The sequence below is a fragment of the Bubalus bubalis genome, chromosome 1 (assembly GCF_019923935.1).
Source record: "Bubalus bubalis isolate 160015118507 breed Murrah chromosome 1, NDDB_SH_1, whole genome shotgun sequence".
Taxonomy (NCBI): domain Eukaryota; kingdom Metazoa; phylum Chordata; class Mammalia; order Artiodactyla; family Bovidae; genus Bubalus; species Bubalus bubalis.
In genome coordinates, this window is record NC_059157.1 from 182,068,010 (window position 1) to 182,091,158 (window position 23,149).

The 23,149-nt window shown below is 36.3% G+C and overlaps 1 protein-coding gene across 3 annotated transcripts in view; it reads right to left on the reverse strand.

Moving 5' to 3' along the window:
- Window positions 1–23,149, reverse strand: part of DNAJC13 (DnaJ heat shock protein family (Hsp40) member C13) — a 151,555-nt gene that overhangs the window by 52,242 nt on the left and 76,164 nt on the right. For all 3 annotated transcript variants that reach the window (XM_025291713.3, XR_003111073.3, XR_003111080.3), the window contains exons 22-33: window positions 22,556–22,709; window positions 18,385–18,488; window positions 18,140–18,299; window positions 16,835–16,897; window positions 15,957–16,058; window positions 11,079–11,183; window positions 8,734–8,936; window positions 7,582–7,666; window positions 4,564–4,718; window positions 3,844–3,889; window positions 1,803–1,957; window positions 97–298 (exon numbers count right to left, since the gene is read on the reverse strand). In XM_025291713.3, coding sequence (XP_025147498.1) covers window positions 97–298; window positions 1,803–1,957; window positions 3,844–3,889; window positions 4,564–4,718; window positions 7,582–7,666; window positions 8,734–8,936; window positions 11,079–11,183; window positions 15,957–16,058; window positions 16,835–16,897; window positions 18,140–18,299; window positions 18,385–18,488; window positions 22,556–22,709 — 1,534 coding nt within the window. The remainder of the gene's footprint in view (window positions 1–96; window positions 299–1,802; window positions 1,958–3,843; window positions 3,890–4,563; window positions 4,719–7,581; window positions 7,667–8,733; window positions 8,937–11,078; window positions 11,184–15,956; window positions 16,059–16,834; window positions 16,898–18,139; window positions 18,300–18,384; window positions 18,489–22,555; window positions 22,710–23,149) is intronic.

The window sequence follows — 23,149 nt, forward strand, 5'->3', positions numbered from 1 at the left end:
TTAAGAAATCTATTATCCTTCTTAGAAGAAATACCCAGAAGCGATTAGAGGTTATTTTTATGATTTAAGAAGGCACAAATTAATCTGCTGACTTACCGGGTCTTTAATTGGCCAATCTGGAAACCGGAGTGTATCACAAAGTTGTTTGAGATAATAAATATTACAAAATAGTTCATTTTCTAGTTGTGGGTAGTTGATAACTGGGATGGGACAATATTGATAAAGTGCTCTTGTGTTACTCTGAAGACGAGGTGTGAAATCAGCAAGATGGGCAGCAATCTTCTCTATCATGAGCCGCCTACAATTAGAAAAGTCTCCAAGCATTATGATGGAATTATTTATTTTAAAAAATATTTACTTACTTGGTTGTACCAGATCTTAATAGAGACATGTGAAACCTAGTTCCCTGACCAGGGATTGAAACTGGGCCCTCTGGATTCAGAGCATGGAGCCTTAACCACAGGAACAACAGGGAAGTCCCTATTTTATTTTGTATTTTAAAGAAAAGTTTACGACAGGAAATCATGCAAGATAATTACATGGATCTTCTTCAGAGTAGTTCAGTTATTGACCTAAAATGAGAGCTTTAAGAATGTTACTGAGTATTCTAAATTTATTGTGTACAAACACTCTATGGATATAAATTTGTTTGTAATACTACCTATAGAGGAGACCAAAGAGAAAAAGACTGAGAATACCAACCCTTCTTACTGAAAATTCAGTCATTAGACGGTCAAAAGGTATGGAATCTGCATGCATGAGGGCACAGACATGGAATCAAGTCAGCTCTCTCCCCAAAGAAGCTCACTCTGTGGGCTTTATTTTAGTTAAATTAGCACAACCTAGGATCTGGCCCTCAGCTAAGCAGAAACCGGATCTGCTCAGGATACACAAAGCTACATCATTTAGATGAGGGACTCATACCAACCAATCTCAGAAGAAAAATATTACACAGAATAATTATAATAAACTTATTCATATTGCTATACATTTGTTCCCAGTGAAAAATATGACAGTCATACAGAATATATTCAAATTGGTGGCTAGTACATGTCAAGCCTATAGGTCAAACTATTAGAGAAGCCAAATGATGACCAGCAGGTAGCACTGTGAGTGTGGGCCAGCCAAAAAAAGAGTGGGTAACGGACTCAGAAATCAACTGCCATCCAGCTAGGAAGACTGAGGGGTTATCCAGAGAGGCAAACTTGACACTGGAATCATGAACTGCCAAGTCTTTACCAGACACAGCCTGTATGGATACTGATATCTGCTTCTGGGGCTCTCCTTTTTATTGGTGGAAAATGGACTTTCCTATGGCATTCCTCTGGCAACCTCCAGATTATGGTCAATGTGTGCTGCCTAGCACACATTGAAATTAAATTAAATTTCAATTTAATTAAAATGAAATTAATTAAAATGACTCTAGGTATCTCTAGTCCGATCTACTTTTTGTGGGCATAGTTTTTAAATGGGACACAGTTCTATTTCCAAATACTCAGAAGAAGTGTCTTAATTTGAGCCCCATATATCCCTTACATATACATTAATTCATTGCCTGAAAGTCCAGTGGCAATAGGCTCCACACCCTTATGTAAAACTCTACTAAGGTAACAGTAATTTTGTCACATCACATTAGAACAAGAAAAAAGCTGAGGCCTTGTGAACAAGTCACTTGATTTGGCACCAATGACTACTGTAGCTTGAGATTAAGCAACTAGTAAAAGTAAATCTCTTCACAGAAGTCAAATCAGAAGGCAAAGGTTGAGAGTCTGTGTATAAAATACAATCGACTGGCTATTTACCTCATTTCACTGCTCCAGATTGCTTCTGGAGTATCAAATTCTCCTAGAAAGATCTCAGAAAACTTTTCAGGCTCGTAATTTTCTAAGTAACAAACCATTGCTTCTGGTAGAATGTGCCCAAGTATACTTCTCTGAAAAATATCCTGTCCTTTTGTCTTTAAAACAAAACAAAACATAGTTAGAAACACTTTAAAACTTTAGTTATCTTCCAGTTTTCTACTAAATGAATTGGGATTAGAGAACATTTTAAGAAGATAATTGGAACATACTGCTTTTATGCTTTGGAAATTTGATGAAAAAAAAAATGGCAAAATGAGAAGTGCAAGGTTCCTGGTATGAACTGCCTTGGAATGAGCTCCAAGATGGAACTACCCCCTCTAGCCCTGCAGCAGCCTTAATTCTCCTCAGGGGTCAGGTACTGCCAACATTATTTAGGGCATTTGGCCTCTGACCATGTGTAATGGTAGTGACCAACAAAAGGAAAACCCAGCAAAGATGTACATCAATTACTCTGTTACACTGTTCGCAGTAGTTCCCAACCTACACTTGCTTGTGTTTTCAAAAATAAGTCTAGAAAAATCAAGATCTTAAAGTCTATCCTCATGATGTGTGGCTAAAACTTAGATGGAGAATTTCTATTAAAAGTAATTATAATTAATGGTATTAAGAACTTCATATTCTCTGGTTGGCCAAATGAAGTCAGGGTAATGTTCATACTTTTATCATGGTAAATTTTTAAACTCATTTCTTTACCTAACTGGGAGGGGAAGCCCTAAGGACTGTAAATACTTTTCTTATTTCCTTCTAGGCAAACTGAGGACATTTTATTCCTCTAGGATCTGACAAAGAAGTGAAAAAAGCCCACATATGGTTTTACTACTTAGTGCACAGACAAATTAGATGATGAATATTTTCAGGCTTTTTACTAATAAAAGCCATAAATTCACTGTCAAACTTTTAGGCGAAGAACTGCTGTTCTGTCCTTTAGAATACTATTATTTGGTTCTACATCTAGAGTTCTGCTATAAACAAATACTGTTTTGCTGTAATTATTCAAAATAGTTAGGTGAAATGATTTTATAATATAAAATTTGAAAAAAGATTACAAATACATAACTGCACAGAAAAAAGGGGAAAAAAAGAATGACAAAAGTGCTTTATGTTGCATTAATGTGGTAGCATTAGACCCAACTTTTTAAGAAACCTGTTATTCTCATTTTCTATTTGTATACAGCTATGGAAACCATACTTCCATGGGCATCACTTTAATATTATTAGATTGTAGATAGATTACTTTCTAGGGTTTTACTGGCTTCTCTATAAAACATGCAGTTTTGGTCTTGTGTCTGTTGTCAAAGTAATGTAACACTCCTTGGTTAGTCTCTTAAACAGAGGTCCAGTTTTGATTTATACCACTCTCAATAAAATCTGGAAATCAATGTTTCATGAAAAGTCTAACAAAATTTCAAACAAGATTCAGTTATTTATTTACAGTAAACATTTCTGCAAAATGTAGGTCAAAGTTACATTTGTCAAAGCCACCTGGATAAAGTCTCATTTTTTATATTCCTATTATTCCTCCCCAAGTAAAATGGCAAGAATACTTGAGAGCACCTGAAAAAGTAAGTAGCCTCAAAATAAAAACTTAGCACTTCTCCCACACTGGGATCTGAACAAAAAGAATGTGAAAGTCTTACTGAATCTGAGCTGACTATATGAGACTCAGGCATACAATGAATTATTTACTACCACTACTAATTAAATTTTACACAAAGGGAACAAATTATACTCATAGATAGCAAATGTCAGGTTATAATCATATCTATAATTTAAATATTAAGTCTAATAGGCAATATTTATTTGAAAACATTAGCTTAGACTTTCTTTGTGCAAGGTACCACAAGGAAAGCAAAATTTGAATAAAAGAATATCTGCCTTCAAGTGCTTATAAGCCAATAAACATATACAACTTAGGAAACGTTAGTACCAGGACAGGTTCCCCAGTATTAAGCCCCATATTCAGAGGATTAATCTGGCTTACCTCTTCTGACTTGAAGGCCTGTTTGGTATGTGTGTACTTCAAAAATCTAGGGAAAAAAAAAACTACTTATCAGGTACAGGAACTGATTTAGATTTAATAACCTTAATTTTCTAAGACTGGGTTTTTTTTTGAAGTATAGTTGATTTACTATGTTGTGCCAGTCTCTACTGTATGGTGAAATGACTCAGTTATACACATAAATTCTTTTTTTATATTATTTTCTATTACAGTTTATCACAGGATATTGAATATAGTTCCCTGTGCTATACAGTAGGACCTTGCTGACTAAGACCAGATCTTTTTTATAAATAAAAGCCATAAAAAAAGGCTCTTAAACTTGTAAATCCATATTCTCAAACTGCTGAATTTTTATTTAAGGGAAGAATTTATACGAATTAGAAAAAATTTTTAATGATGGTCATATTATAATTATATAATATAAAAAATTACTCAATTTTAAGAAAAAAGCAAAATGTAAAACAATATAAATACATTAAATCTGTATGATTAAAATACTAGATGATGATACAATTTTTATGTTAGATGTGGTAAAATGGTGTGATTCTGAAAAACTTTTCCCCAATCTTCTAATTTTCAAATTTTCAGATATATAAATACCTCTTAAAATGAAAAATATAATAAAGGCAATGGTATGCTCACAAAACATAAATTCAATAAATCTGTCCATGTACAATTCAAATAATTTCAAATAAATTTTACCGAGCAACAGGAAGCACATTGGAACCTGTATACATCATGATGAAGAAAAATACTCCACTTAGATAAAGTCGAGGTAACTGTGGGTTATCTTGCATAATATGGTATAACAAAATAGCAACCTTCTCAACAAGGATAGGGTCAAAGGTCAACAGTAGCTAAAAAAAAAAAAGAAATAAAATGGTTTTGTTACTGGGCTATTAAAACTTGCAACATCATCATTCATCTTAGGTTTATGCGTTTCATGTGCTTAAGTTACAGTTTCTCCTAAGTAGAAAGTGGTGGTGGTGGTGGTTTAGTTGCTAAGTCATGTCCGACTCTTGCAATCAATCTGTGGACTGTAGCCTGCCAGGCTCCTCTGTCCATGGGATTCTCCAGGCAAGAATACTGGAGTGGGTTGCCATTTCCTTCTCCAGGGGATCTTCCCAACACAGGACTTGAACCTGGGTCTCCTGCATTGCAGGCAGATGATTTACCAACTGAGCTATGAGGGAAGCCAAGCAGTAAGTAGTAAAATAAAAATCAGACTGACTCAGTATGTTGGTCTACCAGCTTCTAAGCAGATTTGAAAAATATTTTATAGATTTAATGCAGAGATAGTAAAATATTAATAGAGAAGTAATCAAAACTTATTCATTAAAAGCCCAACCACGCCTGAAGCTGTTTTGTTTGATTAGAGGGAAAATTGTTTTCTGGGCAGGACTCTTCCTGAATGGACTTCTCTGTTAATGACAAAAGGAAAAAGAAGAGTAGCTACACTTTGGGTTAGTTTCAGGTCAGTTTATTTGAAATGAAGCATCCTGTGAAGACTATGTGGGAACTCAAAGAACTGAGCAGAGCACAGCTTTCAGTGGAACAGCACTAAAAACAATAGTGCAAGTGCAGGTACCAGGCCAGAGGGTAACCAAATACCAGTGGGGCTGCTACTACCAGACAGTACCAAGAGATGCCATCTCCAGAAATCTGATCTAGCCATACTGAAGGAACTATCTGGAATCTCTGGAATGCATCTGGACTAATTAAAAAAAAAAAGTGTCAAGTACTGCTATGACTAAACATGTGATAAATTTAGTTAAGTTTTATCTTAACAAAAGTAACATTTCAATTTGCTATGAACACCTACTTCCGAGGAATCCCCAATTTGGAGTCAAACGCTACCAGTAAAAAAATTACAATAATGAAAATAAGTATTAGCTCAGACTAGGGGGTCAAAGTTCTAGATTCAGTGTATGAGACTGCATAGTCATATGTCTTCAAGTAATTTAAATTTTTCTGTTTTTGGTGTCTTATCTATTCAACAAGGTATTTAGATTACACATAGTAGAATAGTACTAGGACATATTTTACAAAAGAAAAACTGAGACATAATAACATAAGATTTTTCCTAGAGTTAATGGTGTTAAGATTAGACATCACTCTAACAAAAATATGGCAATTAACAGGCAACAACCTAGAATATCTGAAATAGTGACTATACCAAAAAACTTAGGATATTCATTTGCTATATCCTAGACTATTCCAAAAATTCTGAAGCTGTATTAGATGGTAAAACTGGTTATTGCTCTTACGGTCAAATGATGTACAGAAACCTGTACCGAGCAATGTAGATAGATAATGTTCCTAAAAAACACTACAGCTTCCTAACTATGCTTTGCAAGAATAAGGCCTCCCAGAATATAGAAAATTAAGGGAAAACAAAAACAGCTTCTAAGAAACTTTTTTTTTAAACGGTATAAAAAAATACAGGAGGCACAAACTGCTTAAAAGCAGCTAGGTTTATCAATAAATTTCTTCTATCATTCTATTGATACTTGTTCAGATATTACCAAGAACTTTTGGTTAATTAAAATATATCTTCCCCTCAAAACTTCATGGTACGCTGACCACATCTCTTAAAATTTGTTTTTCAGTCAATCCTCCCTGGCCCGAAATTCAACCTTGTTTACATCTACTTCTTTTCTCTCAGTTTGTAAGTATTGGAAAATGTTTGGCAGAAGCAGATGTTTTAGGCATGGTCCTTTATCTACATGAGGAGAGAGGCCGGGATGGAAAACAAACCCTTCTCCTGTGCCATGTCACATGTGCAGCTAGAGAGACATCTAGGCTAGGGTGGTAGTAGCTACAAGAAATAACTGCAGTGCTCTTCAGAAGAGTACACAAACACTGAAAAGCTGGCATGCTTAAATAACAGAAGCTGGGGAAGATTTTTTTAAAGTTGATAGGGCCCTGTCACTGTCATATTCACAAGTTTTTTTTCATTACCAGTGACTTTGACAGGCACCTATTATGTATCTGTGAACATAAAATGATACTAAGTAACTCTCCTCTCCCTTCTCACACCAAAGTACAACTGAAAGATACAAACTGCACAAGTTACTGACATATTTTAAAGTCACAAAATGTGTGGTTAATATAAAAAATTAGATCTAACAATAGAATAATCAATAGATAGGGAAAACAATGACCTGAAATCTCAAGGAACTGACTTAGTTAGGGTTCATCTAGAGTTTAGGCAGCTTACTTCCCACAGAGTAGAATAACAATAAGGAATAAATAAAAGATACTTTAGTACATCCAACATAATTTCAACTCAATACTCTGGATCAGCTGAGATCCATGGAAACATATAACTAAGAAGACTCAAAATGCTGACAAGACTGCTGCATCCATGTCTTAAGATATAACCCAGCACGTCTACATCTGTGGCCTGCTGTATGCTTCCCTAAAACAGTACCTCTAAAAACACCATCATGCACCATAAACTTGAGCATGTCACCTTTCAGTTATTATGTTGTTGTGATTTTTAAGAACAGATAATAAATAAAACATCTTGAGAAAATTCTGGAGCCTGGAGGCTTCCCAATTCTAGGCTCTTGGATGTACACCCTTCCACAGTAATTCATGTTTTTTGAAAATGGAACAGACTACAATAAAACAAAGACTGGTGCTCACAATACAGTTAAATAAGGGAAAACGATTCTGAAAATATTATTCCTAGTTTATTACATAAAAGTAACTTACCTGAATAATATGGGGAAGGCAAGCATTGTCTGACAATAATCTTTTCACTCTGGGTAAAGGCCGAATGATGGCATTATCTTGATCCCTAGAAAAATATTTTCTATGGTCAATATTTAATACCTTTATTAAAATTTGTATGTTCAGAGAATGTGGCATTCTACTAGGCATGAAGCATGTTACCTTATGTTTTTGTTAATGAAGACTAAGTTCTCATACAGCTGGGAACATGATTAGGTATTTTGGTTTAAATCTACTTGACTGCTTAATAGGATTTCATTTCCTTCCATAAGATTTCCTCAAAAAACAGTACCCTAAAACAGCCAGAGGTTCTTATTTACTATTTAACTGATTAAACTTGATGTTGTCCAAAACACTGTCAGTGGATATTACCCACAAAGGGCATATCAAACCTTTTCACATAAATTTAAACTTTAACTACTCAGTATTTTCCAGATAAGGCCTTAATTTTTATGCTACATTACTTCTGAATACTAACTATGTTTTTAAGCTTGACCTGAATTCATATTTTAGAGAACTGGAATTATGAAAGCCTCAAGTACTATAAGATCAACAACTAATCAGTAAATTCCATGACAAAATATCTTTATTATAGTAACAAAACAAGATGATATATATTCAAGTTTTATAAAAATTGAAAAGTTCTATGCAAGGGTTACAATTATGACTATCACTGGATACCTTCACTAGTCACGTGCGGCAAGATATGGGCCTAGACTCAGGTTCTTAAACCAGGAGAGACTAACCTGACAGATCAGGAGCAGGCACTAGGCACTCACTATTATGAACTACAGTGTTTATTTCAAAATGTTCCTACCCCAATCACATGAATATGACAACTTGTACTGTTGATAGAGAACAGCTAGTAAACCTCAATTTTTAAAGATTATTTGAAGTTTCCCAGACGAAGTTGCTTTTTAGCTACCCTATCAATAAAATTTGCAGATTATTTCATTATATCATTTCAAGAAGCTCCAAAATTCAAAACAGCATTCCCTCAAAAAGTCACAAATGGAAAACCTTTGCTCTAAGTCACTAGAAAAATCCAATGCCTTAGAAAACATCCATAAAAATGAGGAAAACAACATGTTTTAGAGTCCCTGTTAACCATGGAAATATTCAGTTACATTTTACCTGCTTGGAAAATATCCACACATTGTGATCAACATGTTCAATATAAGGGTGGCAAGGTCAGTTTCATTTAGTACAGCCTGTCCACTGGCTAAGAGACACCACTTAAGCTGGGGTATTGCCTGAAGTGGTCGCCATCCATCCATGCCTTGAGCCCAGCATCTGGTTTTTGCATTTAACATTCCTTTGGTCCACAATTCTTGCATCTAAATGAATCAAAGGCATCATTATTACAAGCAGACCAAACAAAATGACGTTTGCTAATGTTTTCTATTTCACAAAAAATATAAAGCTATGAAATGTATGTGCAAATTCACTATTAGAAAACAACAGATTTTGTTGGTAGGCCTTCAGGCACTCAAATTTGTTTAACATTAGAAAATAACCATTTAGTTGGTTAAACTGCAGAGCATTAGAAACTTATGAAATAATAAAAACCATAGGCAGAGTATAAACAACCAAATTACATATAAGCAGCAGGCCTGGTCTTCTATAAAACTATCTTTGACTAAATGCCAACCTAGCCTGGAAGTCAAGAATGGGAGGGCAGGACTTCCCTGCAGGGCAGGTGGCCCAGTGGTAAAGAATCCTCCTGCCAATCCAGGGAACATGGGTTCGATCCCTAGTCCAGGAAAGTTACACAAGCCACAGGGTAACTAAGTCCATGTGCCAAAACTACTGAAGCCCACGTGCACTAAAAGCCTGCATATCGTAACTATTGAGCCCACGTACTGCAATTACTGGAGCCCACGCACCCGAGAGCCCATGCTCCACAAGAGAAGCCACTGCACTGAGAAGCCCATGCACCACAACTAGAGAGTGGCCTGCACTTGCCACAACGAGAGAAAGCCTGGCATAGAAACAAAGACGCGGTGCAGCAGCAAGAAACAAAAAAAAAGAGAGAGGGAAGGACCAAACATGACCAGATGTTCAGATGGAAATTGCTATTGAACTGGATATGCAATTTTCAATGACTTTAAGACTGCATATTAAAACTTACCTGTTCATACCATAAAGAAGCATTACCGTTTAACATAATTATTAAGATAGCTATTGTTATATAATAGTCATGAAAAATCTGAGCACTACCTCAAAACTTTATAATTTTTATTTTCTTAATAATTTTTTATTGAGGTATACTTGATTTATAATGTTAATTTCTGCTATACAGCAAAGTACATTCTGTTACACACATATACTTTTCCATTATGGTTCATCACAGGATCTTGAACATAGTCCCCTGTGCTATACAGTAAGACCTTGCTGTTTATTCATTCTATTATATATATACTAGCTTGCATCTGCTAACTCCAAACTCCCAATCCATCCCTCCCCCACTTTTTTCCCTCCTTGGCAACCACAAGTCTCTGAGTCTGTTTAGGTTTCATGTATAAGTTCATTCGTGTCGTTATTTTAGATTCCACATTTAAGTGATATACAGTATCTCTTTTTGACGTATTTCACTTAGTGTGATAATCTCTAGTTGCACCCATGTTCCTACAGATGGCATTATTTCATTCTTTTTTTGTGGTTGAGTAGTATTCCACTGTATTTACGTACCACATGTTGCATGTGTTGTTCTTTATCCACCCATCTGTCAACAGACATTTAGGTTATTTTCATGTCTTGGTTACTGTGAATAGTGATGCTATGAACATACAGGTGCACATACCTTTGGAATTACAGATTTGTTTGGACATATGCCCAGGAGTGAGACTGCTAGATCATATGGCAACTCTATTTTTAGTTTTTTGAGGAACCTCCATACTGTTTTCTACAGTGGCTGGACCAGTTTACAGTCCCATCAACAGTGTAGGAGGGGTTCCCTTTTCTCCACACCCTCTCCAGCATCTGTTATTTGTAGAGTTTTTAATGATGGTCATTCTGACTGATGTGAGGTGGTATCTCATTGAGTTTTGTTTCTATTTCCCTAATAATTATTAGGGATGCCATGACAACGGCTTTTAAAGTGTTTAATTGCATTCTGAGGATGCATTCCTCTTGAAATAGTTTTATTTATTAGATTCATTGATCATGCCATAGCACGGGGGAACTTAAGTTCCCACACCAAGGATCAAACCTGGGCCCCCTACAGTGGAAGCACGGAACCCTAATCACTGAACCACTATGGAAGTCCCAACAGCTTTTAACACTAAGAATTAAAGACATGGTTGTGTGTGTGTGTGTGTGTCTAGATATGTGAGTCTTTCAAATCGAAATGAAGTCCTTGGAACTGATGATAGCAAATTAAATCACAGATTTAAAATACTACACATCTCTATATGTGCTAAACAGGAGGACATTAAAAAGGCTAAGACTTCCATGAAAAGTTTCTCTGAAACACATACCTCATGAAATCCATATGGCCCACTCCTTTCTTTGTCTGCATTGCCAAAGTACCATTCCTTTTCACTCTCTCTCTTCATATCTGGAGCAGCTTCAATCACATTGCTCTAAGTTTTAAAAGGATTTAGTTATTTTTCAAGGCAGAAGTCTAAGGGGACAGATATCATAAAAAGGTAAACAGTACTAATTTCTTGAGTTTATATATCTTTAGAAATCCATCTAAAATTTAAATTACCTGATTTTAACAGTTGAGAATTAGACACCTAATAGTACTAAAATGCTACTTGTTATTATGCATATGAAGTAAATAGTTTCCTAAATTCATTTGGCTAGCTAAGCTAAGTCACTTCAGTCGTGTCCAACTCTGTGTGTGACCTCGTAGACAGCAGCCCACCAGGCTCCCCCATCCCTGGGATTCTCCAGGCAAGAACACTGGAGTGGGTTGCCATTTCCTTCTCCAGTGCATGAAAGTGAAAAGTGAAAGTGAAGTCGCTCAGTCATGTCCGACTCCTAGGGACCCCATGGACTGCAGCCTACCAGTCTCCTCCGTCCATGGGATTTTCCAGGCAAGAGTACTGGAGTGGGGTGCCATTGCCTTCTCCGATTCACTTGGCAACCTAAGCTAAATTCAAAGACTTCTATATGCCTGATTAGTAAGTGTTAGTCGCTCCGTAGTGTCTGATGGTTTGCGAACCCATGGACTGTAGCCCACTAGGCTCCTCTGTCCTTGGAATTCTCCAGACAAGAATACTGGAGTGGGTAGCAATTCCCTTCTCCAGGGGATCTTCCTGATCCAGGGATCAAACCTAGGTCTCCTGCTTTGCAGGAAGCTTCTCACCCATCTGAGCCACCAAGGAAGCCAAGTAATAAATTATCAGACACTAAAATTTTAGCAGCAAAGAATACTGCAAATAGCTATATAATCAAACACGGGCCATTAACCAAAAATACAATGCTTAAAATATTAAAGTTCTTTTGAGGGAAAAAATGTACAACAACTGAAAATTTCAATGAACACCTGAGGTCAAATAGTTAAACAGGAAGATACTCAGCTTTTTTAAATAGTTACTTTCAACCTACTACCCTCATGACAGATAATTCTTTCAATTTTATATACCACTGTTCATGACAATCTAGCACAAAATTTTTATGTACTTAGTATATTTTATTAAAACATGATTTAAATACCCTGATTACTATCAGCTTTCAGTTAGATTCACATAGAGGTATAGGAAAGTAGTTAAGAACATAGATTCTGGCTTCTAATTCTGGCTCTGTCCATAATTAGGTGATCTTGGACAACATACTTAGCCTCTCTGTAGTTCCTATATCTCATCTGTAAATTGGGAGGGCTGTTATGGGATTGAGAGAGTTATTATATTGTGTACAATAACAGTACCCCAGTTCATTTCAGTTCAGTCACTCAGTAGTGTCCAACTCTTTGCGACCCCATGAATCGCACCACGCCAGGCTTCCCCGTACATCACCAATTCATGGAGTTTACCCAAATTCATGTCCATCGAGTCAGTGATGCCATCCAACCATCTCATCCTCTGTCATCCCCTTCTCCTCCTGCCCCCAACCCTCCCAGCATCACCGTCTTTTCCAATGAGTCAACTCTTTGCATGAGATGGCCAAAGTACTGGAGTTTGAGCTTCAGCATCAGTCCTTTCAATGAACACCCAGGACTGATCTCCTTTAGGATGGACTGGTTGGATGTCCTTGCAGTCCAAGGGATTCTCAAGAGTCTTCTCCAACAACACAGTTCAAAAGCATCAATTCTTCTGCGCTCAGCCTTCTTCACAGTCCAACTCTCACATCCATACATGACCACTGGAAAAACCATAGCCTTGACTAGACAGACCTTTGTTGGCAAAGTAATGTCTCTGCTTTTGAATATGCTATCTAGGTTGGTTATAACTTTCCTTCCAAGGAGTTAGTGTATTTTAATTTCATGGCTGCAGTCACCATCTGCAGTGATTTTGGAGCCCCCAAAAATAAAGTCAGCCACTGTTTCCACTGTTTCCCCATCTGTTTGCCATGAAGTGATAGGACCGGGTGCCATGATCTTAGTTTTCTGAATGTTGAGCTTTAAGCCAACTTTTTCACTCTCCTCTTTCACTTTCATCGAGAGGCTTTTGAGTTCCTCTTCACTTTCTGCCATAAGGGTGGTGTCATCTGCATATCTGAGGTTATTGATATTTCTCCGGGAAATCTTGATTCCAGCTTGTGCTTCTTCAGCTCAGCGTTTCTCATGATGTACTCTGCGTAGAAGTTAAATAAGCAGGGTGACAATATAGAGCCTTGATGTACTCCTTTTCCTATTTGGAACCAGTCTGTTGTTCCATGTCCAGCTCTAACTGTTGCTTCCTGATCTACATATAGGTTTCTCAAAAGGCAGGTCAGGTGGTCTGGTATTTCCGTACATTTGTAATCCAAGTGTTATAATTACTATTACTTGTACCCAATAATAAAAAATGCTATTTCTGCTTTATTGACTATGCCCAAGCCTTTAACTGTGTAGATCACAATAAACTGGAAAATTCTGAAAGAGGCAGGAATACTAGACCACCTGACTTGCCTCTTCAGAAACCTGTATGCAGGTCAGGAAGCAACAGTTAAAACTGGACATGGAACAACAGACTGGTTCCAAATAGGAAAAGGAGTGTGTCAAGGCCCTATGTTGTCACCCTGCTTATTTAACTTCTACACAGAGTACATCATGAGAAACGCTGGGCTGAAGAAGCACAAGCTGGAATCAAGATTTCCCGGAGAAATATCAATAACCTCAGATATGCAGATGACACCACCCTTATGGCAGAAAGTGAAGAGGAACTCAAAAGCCTCTCGATGAAAGTGAAAGAGGAGAGTGAAAAAGTTGGCTTAAAGCTCAACATTCAGAAAACTAAGATCATGGCACCCAGTCCTATCGCTTCATGGCAAACAGATGGGGAAACAGTGGAAACAGTGGCTGACTTTATTTTTGGGGGCTCCAAAATCACTGCAGATGGTGACTGCAGCCATGAAATTAAAATACACTAACTCCTTGGAAGGAAAGTTATAACCAACCTAGATAGTATATTCAAAAGCAGAGACATTACTTTGTCAACAAAGGTCTATCTAGTCAAGGCTATGATTTTTCCAGTGGTCATGTATGAATGTGAGAGTTGGAATATAAAGAAAACTAAGTGCCGAACAATTGACGCTTTTGAACTGTGTTGTTGGAGAAGACTCTTGAGAGTCCCTTGGACTGCAAGGAGATCCAACTAGTGCATCCTGAAGGAGATCAGTCCTGGGTGTTCATTGGAAGGACTGATGTTGAAGCGAAACTCCAGTCCTTTGGCCACCTGATGCGAAGAGCTGACTCACTGGAAGACCCTGATGTTGGGAAAGATTGAGGGCAGGAGGAGAAGGGGACGACAGAGGATGAGATGATTGGATGGCATCATCGACTCGATGGACATGGGTTTGGATGGACTCTTGGAGTCGGTGATGGACAGGGAGGCCTGGCGTGCTGCGGTTCATGGGGTCCCAAAGGGTCGGACACGACTGAGTGACTGAACTGAACTGAACTGAATACTGAAATAGCACTTTGTACACAATTCTACTCACCTCCTCAAAGATTAAACAAAAATTTAACATTAACACTAAAAATATCACCAATGAGATAAGTATAGATCCTTTCTCTTAAGTTGGGTATCAGAAGAAGTCTTTCGGTTAAATTGTAGTTTTGATGATACAGAGTTCCATTATTTTTCTGCTGACTAATCATCAGACAATGGTATTGAGTAATAGTTACATAATCATAGGTAATTGCAACTGCAAGCCATAATGAAAACATGATTAACCTAACAATATAAAATAATTACATACAATTTGGGGGGGATTCACGCAGAGTGATATGGTAAGTGGCAGTGCATACATGCACATGTTTTCATCTGCTCAGCCAGTCTATGTCTTTTGCTTGGTGCATTTAATCCATTTACATTGAAGGTTAATCATCAATATGTATGATCCTGTTATTTTCTTAGTTGTTTTGGGTTTACTTTCTGTAAGTAGGTCTTTTTCTTCTCTTGCTTCCTGCCTAGAGAAGTTTCTTTAGCATTTGTTGTAAAGCTGAATTCTCTTAACTGTTGGCTTGTCTAGAAAGTTTCTGATTCATCAAATCTGAAGGAGAGTCTTGCTGGGTAAATATTCCACCCAGCAATGTTGCAGGTTCTTCCTTTTCATCACTTTAAATATATCATGCCATTCCCTTCTGGCCTGAAGAGTTTCTGCTGAGAAATGAGCTGATAGCCTGATGGGAGTTCTCTTGCATGTTCTCATTTTTCCCTTGTTGCTTTTAATATTTTACCTTTATCTTTAGTTTTTGTCAGTTTGGTTACTATGTGGCTTGTATGTTCCTCTTTGGGTTTACTCTGCCTGGGACTCTCTGTGCCTCCTGGACTTGGTTAACTACTTCCCTTCCCACGTTAGGGTAAGCATAAGTTGCTCAGTCGTATCTGACTCTTCGTGACCCCATGGACTGTACCCCAGCAGGCGACTCTGTCCACGGAATTCTCCTGGCAAGAATACTTGAGTTGCTTGCCATTCCCTTCTCCATGGACTGAACCTAGGTCTCCCATATTGCAAGTGGATTCTTTACCCTTTGAGTCACCAGGGAAGCCCTCATGTTAGGGAAGGTATCAGCTATTATCTTTTCAAATATTTTCTCGGGTCCTTTTACTCTCTCTTTTCTCCTTCTGGGACCCCTATAATGTGAATGCAGGTAGTGGTTTAATGTTGTCCCAGATTCTTTTGATCTGAGGTCATGATTCTTTTGATGCTAAATTCATACTCAAAGAAGGTTAAACTTATGAAATCTAGATAAGCATGCATACCTGCAGTGGTACTGTAGCTCGGCTTACATGAAGGTGTGCAAGGGTAAGCAAATCCACAAGGATTCTAATTCCATTTGAATCCATCAGGTCCTTAACATTTTTCTGAAACACAGAAACATGTTTACACAATTCAAAATCTTTCTCTCTAACAGATATGACTACGTAAAAGGTTCTCAAAGAAGAGACCCTTTTATGTGGAATATATGGAATATATATGTGGAATATGTGGAATCTCTTTGGAAAAACTAACATGTAAATGGTATTACTCAGTATTTTCAGAATTTTGTGTTAAAGGAGTATCAATTTAGATAAAAGTTAAAAAGACAAAACAATATTACAGAGAGTTCACATAAGAATTTTTACTTAAACATGTTCTGAGCAAACAAAAATAAATTAAAGACTGGGTGGAATAAACTCTGGTTCTATAGTTATCCTCCATCTTTCCAATATCTTTTTGTTAACAAATAGATTATTCTATAATTAGAAGTAGAATCTAGTATATTAAAAAAATTTAATTCCAGATTGTTTTTGTAAGCAAGATAAAACTGGTAATTTCTTAGAAGTTAGGAAGAGATTATAATTGAAATTAAATTTTCATAGAACTTATTTTATTTCACTGAAAAACATCTGCATTATTTACTAAAAATGAGAATGAAATTAAGCAAATCAGTGTCAATTAAAAAAAAAAAAAAAAAAAGAACATCTGGCAAGAACTTTTCCCTTCAAGAGTTGAGTACACACAGAGTTTCCTGATCTAAAAAGAGAAAATTAGACAAGAACCATGTCTTGATAATTAATCCACATGGTAATCATTTATCTTCTTTACATATGTGTGACTTAACTTGGAAACAGTAGGATATTTATGCAAAATACTGTACCTTATTAAGGATCAACTTGTTAAGGAAGAGGATCAACCTATCCCGTTCAAGTTTATCTGTACACTATTGAAATAAACAAGAATTTAGTCAGAAGTGAATAAATACAAACACCGATTAAGACATTATCATCACTGGACAAAGCCAACCAACAGCCAAAAAGAAATAACGTCATCCTGTAAACAAAGAATATCAGAGAAGACTGTCAATAACTGCAATTTCTCAATGTCTTACATTTTTTGTAACTTTATAAAACATGTCTAATTTCTCTAGAAAGGCAGATACTTTAAGTCATAAACAGATTAATACATAGCCTTTAAGAATGCATATCAAAAACTGAAATAAATGAAAAAATTGGCCCAAATGATACTCTCAAGTAAAAATTATAAAGAACTGATTAGTGATATTTCATATATATCACATAATCATGAACACAATAAGAAAAAATTTATTTGCCTAAAACACAAATGCTATGTCACAAGTACTCAGGTTCACTTGAATAAGAGTGAATTAGAATTCAATTGTGAAATCTGGTGTAACAGTGAAATAAAGAATTTTCATCTGGTTATTTCCTGGGTCTGTTTTCTGAACTTACTCAGAACCAGTTTTCTATCCCACAAAGTATGGCTGAGAGTTAAGGCAATTATAGCAAGCACCAACAACCATTTTAAAAACTGGTGAAATGATTCTAAGGCTGAAATACTGAAATTTAAATTGTTAAAAGGAATGCAAACACAAAGGAAAGAATAAGATGTATATACTGTAAGAGGTAAGTAATGCTCAAATTTGAGCTGTATAATGGATGAATAGGTCAGTCTGTTCTTGTCTTACCTTGCTCAAATGTTAAACAAACTTTATTAAATTAAAAAAAAAAAAACAACAACACTCCAAAACTATGCTAACTCAAGGTTCCCTTTCTTAAAGTTTTACTATTTTTATACTTTGAAGCTTAGTATGCTAGCATCATTTAAGATTCTTCCAAAATGTCCATTTCAAAAGAATATTCAACTCTGAAAGTCACTATTTCTTTTATACACCTGTCCAGATCATCCATACTTAAAGACTGGCAAATAGGTCACTAAAGTTCACAAGCAGCAACTAAAAAAAATAAACTGACATGGACAAATGCTAACCCATTAGTTATTTTCCTGTTTTCCTAACTTATATTTAAATAAATATAATATAAACAACAGAAAAACTCAGGTAGAAAGTTCTGGCAGCAACGTGATCAAATAGTACTTTACTTCTGAAAATTTAACATATACTCCAATGACATCAAATAGCAGTTTCTTTTAATGGCATCCTTACCCTTTCTAACATTCCAATGATATATCTTGTATCTGTAAAAGGTCCTATTTCTTCATGACATCTGCCATAAACAATAGCAAGGGCTTGTAAACATAAACACTTCATGTTTACTTTTGGGGTGAGTAGGAAACGATGATAAAGTTCATTGAAAAACTCATACCTAGATTAAAAAAAAAAAATTCATAATAGAATTAACCATGAGACTAACAGTGAAAACAAATATAATGATATGAAGAGTAGCTTACGATCGCTTAATTGATCCACTGTCTTCATTCTCATCTTCCTCCAATAGTAATCTCAGGTAATAATCTCCTATTTTGATCTCCTCTGCCAAGCACTCATATTTAACCTTTATTAATAAAAGCAAATTACATTATTATAGTTTACAATACAGTTTTGGAAATGTTCACACAATCATTTCTTAAAATTCTTCCTGTTCAGAGCTTTCTTCTTTTCTTGATGAAATAGTCTTTAACAACAAAAAATCATCATTTCTTAAAATATCTGGTAATTAATTATTATTAATATAACTTAGTTCAGTTAAATGTTGAGAGTCAGAATTCCACACTAGTTTTATGAATGTAAGGCTTTCAAATAAAAACTGTCAGAGGACTATATATTGTCCATGAAGATTTAAGGGAAGAAAACACCAAAATACCATAAAGAGACAATCTGGCTACAACTAAGCAAAAAGTACATGATCACACACCACACACAGTTTGCCAAACTCATACATGATACTTGTATGAGTTAGGGCCTTCTTTGATCTCCCAACACATCAACTATATTTTATGACATTTTTTATAGTATTAATTTTTATATAGTATTCATTCTCCATATGTCCAGGTTACACATTGGAATTAATATGTGAGGGAGTAGCCTATGATCTGGAACTGGGATTTGTCTCAAGCAAAGATTCGCGAACAACTATAAAAAGGAATTTCTTGACCAGATTATCAAAATTCTTTTACCAAAGCCTACAACGACTGTTTTCTAAAATTATAAACTATAAAATATAAAATATATATGTATATCTATTTCATTTTTTCCCATAAATTCTGAGTTTCAATTTGTTCAACCCCATTTATTAAGAACATAAGGTATACATTATGCACTGTTCTAGTTATTAGGGATGTAGCATTAAACTAACAAACAATTCTGTCCTTACAGAAGTAGTAGATAAAAAAGAAATATATATATGATAGTTGGGTGATAGTATGTACTATGGAATAAAATAAAGCAAGGAGGGAGTGTGAAGACAGAATATGTGTGTGTGTGTTCACATGTGTATGAAGGCTGTAATTTTAAACACAGTGGCCAGAGAATGCCCACTCAGATGATGACATCTAGCAAATGACTTGAAGGAAATGAAGCTCTCTGTAGAAAATAAAATTTTAGGCAGAGGGAACTGCAAGTAGAAAGACCTTGATTCAAGAATATGAATTTCATGTTTTTGGGGAAGCCAGAGTGGCCAGAGTCAACAGTGAGAGCATACTAGGAGATGAGATCAAAGAAACACTGCTTCGATTTAGGGGATACATATTTTATTTTGTAAGTCATTTTAAAGACTCGGGCTTTTACTAAGTGAGCTGGGAAGCTACAGAAGTACCAGAGTGCTTTGAGCAGAGAAGTGACAAGATCGACTTACACTATAACAAGATCATACTGCTAACCAAGTGGATAACAGATTGCAGAGAGGCAATGGTAGAAGCGCAGAAATTGCTACAATCCCATAAAGAGAAGAGGGCTGGATTCTGGGTACATTTTGAAGGTGCACTGAATAGAATTTGCTGACAAACTGAATTGGGGCATAAGAAAAAAGATGATTTCAAGGGTTTTGACTAGAAAATAAGGAGTAGTCATTATCTAAGATTAGAAAGACTATGTGAACTAGATTTGAGGGAAGAAGCAGAGCAGTTTTAGAGCTAAGTTCTAGAAGTTTATCAGATATCCAATTCATAAAGCAAAAGCATGAAATCTAGAAAAGAAAGTGTAAGCAGAAGATGAACGTCTTAAAGCCATCATTGTGTGTATGTGTTAGTTGCTCAGTCGTGTCCGACACTTTGCAACCCTATGGACTCTAGCCCACCATGCTCCTTTGTCCATGAGATTCTCCATCAGTTCAGTTCAGTTCAGTTCAGTTCAGTCAGTCGTGTCTGACTCTTTGCGACCCATGGACTGCAGCACACCAGGCTCTCCTGTCTATCACCAACTCCAGAAGTTTGCTCACACTCAAGTCCATCCAGTTGGTGATGGCATCCAACCATCTCATCCTCTGTCATCCCCTTCTTCTCCTGCCTTCAATCTTTCCCAGCATCAGGGTCTTTTCCAGTGAGTCAGTTCTTCACATCAGGTGCTCAAAGTATTGGAGTGTCAGCTTCCACATCAGTCATTCCAATGAATATTCAGGATTGATTTCCTTTAAGACTGACTAGTTTGATCTCCTTGCAGTCCAAGCGACTCTCAAGAGTCTTCTCCAACACCACAGTTCAAAAGTATCAATTCTTCAGTGCTCAGCTTTCTTTATAGTCCAACTCTCACATCCACACATGAATACTGGAAAAACCACAGCTTTGACTAGACGGACCTACATCGGCAAAGTCTGCTTTTTTAATATGCTGTTTAGGTTTGTCATAGCTTTTCTTTCAAGGAACAAGCATCTTTTAATTTCATGGCTGCTGTCACCATCTGCAGTGATTTTGGAGCCCCAAAAAATAAAGTCTCTGTTTCCACTGTTTCAGAATCTGTTTGCCATGAAGTGATGGGACCAGATGCCATGATCTTAGATTTCTGAATGTTGAGTTTTAAGCCAACTTTTTCACTCTCCTCTTTCACTTTCATCAAGAGGCTCTTCAGTTCTTCACTTTCTGCCATAAGAGTGGTGTCATCTGCATATCTGAGGTTATTGATATTTCTCCCAGCAATCATGATTCCAGCTTGTGCTTCATCCAGCCCAGCATATTTTGTACGATGTACTCTGCATGTATGTTAAATAAGCAGGGCGACAATATACAGCCTTGACGTACTCCTTTCCCGATTTGGAAACAGTCTGTTGTTCCATGTCCAGTTCTAACTGCTGCTTCTTGACCTGCATACAGATTTCTCAGGAGGCAGGTAAAAAGTGTTAAGTCACTCAATCGTGTCCGACTCTTTGCGGCCCTATGGACTATATAGCCCACCAAGCCCGCCAGGCTCCTCCGTCCGTGGGATTTTCCAAGCAAGAATACTGGAGTGGGTTGCCATTTCCTTCTCCAGGGGATCTTCCTGACTCAGGGATCGAACCCAGGTCTCCCACATTGCAGGCGGTCTCTTTACCATCTGAGCTACCAAGGAAGCCGCAGGTAGGTAAGGTGGTCTGCTATTCCCATATCTCTTAAGAATTTTCCACAGTTTTTTGTGATCCACAGAGTCAAAGGCTTTGGTGAAGTCAATAAAGCAAAAGTAGATGTTTTTCTGTTACTCTCTTGCTTTTTCAGTGACCCAACAGATGTTGGCAGTTTGATCTCTGGTTCCTCTGCCTTTTCTTAGCCCAGCTTGAACATCTGGAATTTCACTGTTCACATACTGTTGAAGCCTGGCTTGGAGAATTTTGAGCATTACTTTGCTAAAGTAATTACTTTCTCCATCAGTAAATAACAACAACAACAACAACAAAACCCATGAGAATGGATAAGAGCACCGAGTCAATAAATATAAATGAAAAAGAAGACCAAGAACTGATCCTTCAGGGCCAAGCAACACTTAGCAGTTGAACAGTAAGGAAAAATGAGCAAAGGAGGCAGAATGGACAGTGAAGGAGAAAATCCCCAAGAATACAGATTCCCAAAACCACAGTAAAGAAAGGTTTTTCAAAGGGGAGGCGATGAGCAGCAACAAATTATCAGTAAGTTTAAGAAATGCAGTTGAGTTAAAGAGCAAAGTCAGCAGAGTCATGAACATGATCAAATTTACAGCTAAAATAAAAATTTAGACACACAAGAGACAGCATACCACCACCATGTTTCTTGTTCTTATTTTGTCATTATTCACATCACTATTTTAATAGAGCAGCAAAAAAAAGGCCACATTCAGAATTAAAATAACACAAAAAGTCTATTGAACAAGGTACAAGAAATAAGAGGAACAGATATGTTTCAACAAAGAATCTAAAGGGAAAGAAAACAAGCACAGAACAGATCTAGAATGCATAGGATCAAATTTATTAAAACTCCTACATGATTTTCAGGTACAAAACTCAGGTACTTAACAAATTTAATTTTTCATTTGTCTGAAGCAAAGTAAAAGTTTTCCAATATTTCCTGTATAAAATTATAAGTGAAAGGGAGAGATATACATTAAACAATTACAAATTAAAAAAAGCATAACTCCAAACTAATACTTTTAAAAAATAAATACACTACAAAAATTAAAATTTACCTCAAATTCATGATGGTTCCAGGAGATAACATTAGCACTACCAAGCTCTCTATCAATATTAAATGCTCTCATTTCAGATTCAAGACTATCTCTCAATTCTTCTCGTGTTTTGAAATTCCAAATTAAGTTTGACCTGGCATGGTCCTGACCAAACCTAGATATACATGTAATCAGAAAATAGTGGGAAGCAATAAATAATTTTAAAAATCTACAAATATCCCTAACAATAACTTATAATAAGCAACAGGAGAATTAATAAACTTTAGCAAACATAAATAAGGAAAATAAAATCTCTGTAAAGTTAGTATAGTAAAATATTAATAGTAAAATTTCAGTCACAGGTATACAAGTGCTCATTGTAAAATTCTTTTACCTTTTCTGTACATTTGAAAGTTTTCATTATAAAATGGTGAGGGGGAAAAATTAAGCCAAACCATAAAACAAATCTGTATGGATTTCAAAACAAGGAACTGATACTTTAATTTTAATATTTATTGCTAATATAAATTAAGAAAAGAATTATAAATAGATATGACATTACAGGTTGGGGATAAGAATTTCTGGATAATTGACTGTGGAAGTGTGTGGGATGAG